At 37.5% G+C, this 2,810-nt stretch overlaps 1 protein-coding gene across 1 annotated transcript in view; it reads left to right on the top strand.

Moving 5' to 3' along the window:
- LOC101849658 (serine/threonine-protein kinase D3) overlaps positions 1-2,810 on the top strand; it is a gene marked incomplete in the record, with an annotated part of 184,041 nt that overhangs the window by 138,014 nt on the left and 43,217 nt on the right. The window contains 2 exon segments of the mRNA XM_035968165.1: positions 652-775; positions 2,495-2,572. Coding sequence (XP_035824058.1) covers positions 652-775; positions 2,495-2,572 — 202 coding nt within the window.

Here is a 2,810-nt window from a genome sequence, read left to right as displayed (position 1 = left end):
TGTGTGTGTGTGTGTGTGTGTGTGTGTGTGTGTGTGTGTGTGTGTGTGTGTTTGTGCACATTCCTGTGGATGCACAGATGTTATAGAAGGAAAAGGATTTTGTCATTCAGTTCTAAAAGGTGGCATCGTGGTATTATGTAATAAAAATGTGTGCTTTTAAAAGAAGGAAGAAAAAGGTTTATAGTTGGTGGATGCTTCGGTGGTGTCTTTCTCTTCTACTTTTGTTGTCTTAGTGTGCTCTCAGATGAAATATTGCAGTTTAAATGCGGAAGTACTGTAGACTTTTAACATGGCCTGAATTCAGCAGTGAACAAACTATCCTTCCAATCTTCTGTCTTTTTATGAAAATCCTTATGCCCTGAAAGTCCCTTACTCGCCGACTCATCACACCAACTCCATCCAAAAAAGTTTATGATGCTATAGGGTTACTGGTATTTCGTAGCAAAGGATCTGTAATTGTTTGGAAAAGCTCCCAAAATGCCATGTTCAACCCTAAAAAACTACACTTACTCTTCTGCTTTGTCTGTTGGAAGTTTTAAACAAAGAAGAGGAATGATTCCTCCTCCACCACCGCCATTTAACTAAAACCACCGCCGCCACTGCTGTTTCAAATGCATCATTTATAAAAGTACTGCTTGGCCATTTTTCCAGCCCCATTGACAGCAGCAACATCCCCCTGATGCGAGTGGTGCAGTCGGTCAAACACACAAAGCGAGCCGGATCACGCACGCTGAAGGAAGGCTGGATGGTCCACTTCACAGATAAAGATAAAATTGTATGTGATAAGTGTTTTGTCCCTCTGGTCATGGGTGGTTGGCAGGTGCCCTGGTGTGGTCTGCTGCTTTTTTCCTATCAAGCATCCGTCGTCCTTATTTCTTCTCCTTTTTTTGTGTGTGTGTGTTTGTTACTCTTTTGTAACATCTCTAATCTTTGGTACTTATATGAACATTATTGTGTTGCAAGTGCCGTAAAACACTTACTAAAACTGAACTCTCTCTGTTCTACTCAGACTGAGCATTTGCGAATGGGTGAAGATTGCTCCTTTTTTCCTATCAAACATCTATTGTCCTTATTCTCCTTCTTTTCTTTGTATGTTTCTCTCTTGTAACACCTCTAATATTCTGCACTTATATAACCTGTTTGTGATGCAAGTGCCATAGACTTCTTACTAAAACTTAACTCTGAGCTTTTTTCTGTTAGATTGTTTATAAGTTGTTCTATGAGTAGTCCTGGCCAGTCATTGTAGCATCAATGGAGACTTCCAGGAATATTTATAAAGTGTTCATAAAATTTCCTGACTACGAGAAATGAATGGAATAGATTATTTTCCCTTTGAGCTCCTTGTACTGAGATGGAAGGAAGGAAGAAAAGTGCAACTTTTGTTTATCCCTTCGGAGAAATTTGGATGACGATTATTTGTACACCGCAAACTTAAAGTATTTCAGGTGTAATATCAACATCATATGGTCGCTTTTAAGGACGTGCAGGCTCACCCAGATTCCAGGGGTTTCCAGGAATTTTGACCCTCTCTAAAAGTGGGCATTGCCCTACCTATAGGAGAAGTTTGATTTCATTGGTGTGTATATTTGTTTGGTTATAGAGAATACTGTACTTGCCTTTTAAAGAAACTGAACAAGGGGCAAAAACTTTCCCTTCGATTTTCTCAAAACAGCATTTTTCGGGATAGCCCCCTTGTGCTTAAAAGCGACCATATATGTCACGACGTGGTAGAATCAGACGCTCGTCAATTTTTTTACATCTGGAGTTATTGGTATAATCTTAAAGCTTTTTCATTATTTGACCATCTTTTGCTGAAAAAAGTACACGTTTATCTAGAATAGAAGTCGAGATAGCTGCGATTGAAGGAGGTCAGGGTCGCCTTATTTCAGAGTTAAAATTAGCGAGAAAATGGCCACCAAAGTTTGGTGATTTCCAAAGCTTGAGAGTCCTTGGAAACTGAAAATTTACATTTGTTTAATCAATGTTTTTCGGTTAAATCCACACAGAAATATGTTTTTAATGGAACTTAAAAGGTGTTGAGCCAAAACACAAGAATTAGGGAAAAAAATTGTCAAACTGGAGAAAAATTCTTATAATAATAATATAATAATAATAATTGCATTTATATAGCGCATATCCATGCTCAAGAGCACGCTCTATGTGCTTTACAACTATTATTACCCCAGCAGACCCTCGCTGATATCTTCGACTTCATTATTTTGACGAGCGCCTGATTTCACTTCGATGCCTCACATATAATACATAAAGTTGCGCCAGTACAAACAATACATCAAAACGTAAAGGGAGTTTAGTTTGCAGACGTAAAATGATTCATGGGTTATATCAACATCTTATAATACATGATGCAATGATGTAGCGCCTATACACACAATATTACACAGCATAAGAGGAGTTAAGTTGTAAGCCGTGTTTTCAACTTTTAGTGCCATTTAATTTATGTATTATATAGTAACCAAATGCTGTTTCTCCACAGAGAAAAAGACATTTCTGGAGACTGGATCCCAAATCTATAATGTTCTACATGGATGAGACATCAACTCGATATTATAAGGTACATTTTTGTTTTACATTGTACAATTCTGAGATAAAAAAAGGGAATGCTCAGGATGTCTGGAGGGTTTCTTCCGCAAATTTATTAGACTGCAAGTCATGAATGTTTTCTTTGAAGTGTGTTTGTCTCTTGTTTGTATTTATTTGCTGCCCAAGAATTACAAAGTTCTATTTTCTCAGTACCAAGTTTTGAGAAATTTAACCTAAAATTTTGAGTTTCGCAACATGTCAAGTTTTTT

The sequence above is a fragment of the Aplysia californica genome, unplaced genomic scaffold, assembly GCF_000002075.1.
Source record: "Aplysia californica isolate F4 #8 unplaced genomic scaffold, AplCal3.0 scaffold00003, whole genome shotgun sequence".
Classification (NCBI taxonomy): domain Eukaryota; kingdom Metazoa; phylum Mollusca; class Gastropoda; order Aplysiida; family Aplysiidae; genus Aplysia; species Aplysia californica.
Note: the sequence above shows the minus strand (reverse complement) of the source record. Positions and strands in the feature narration are given on the sequence as shown.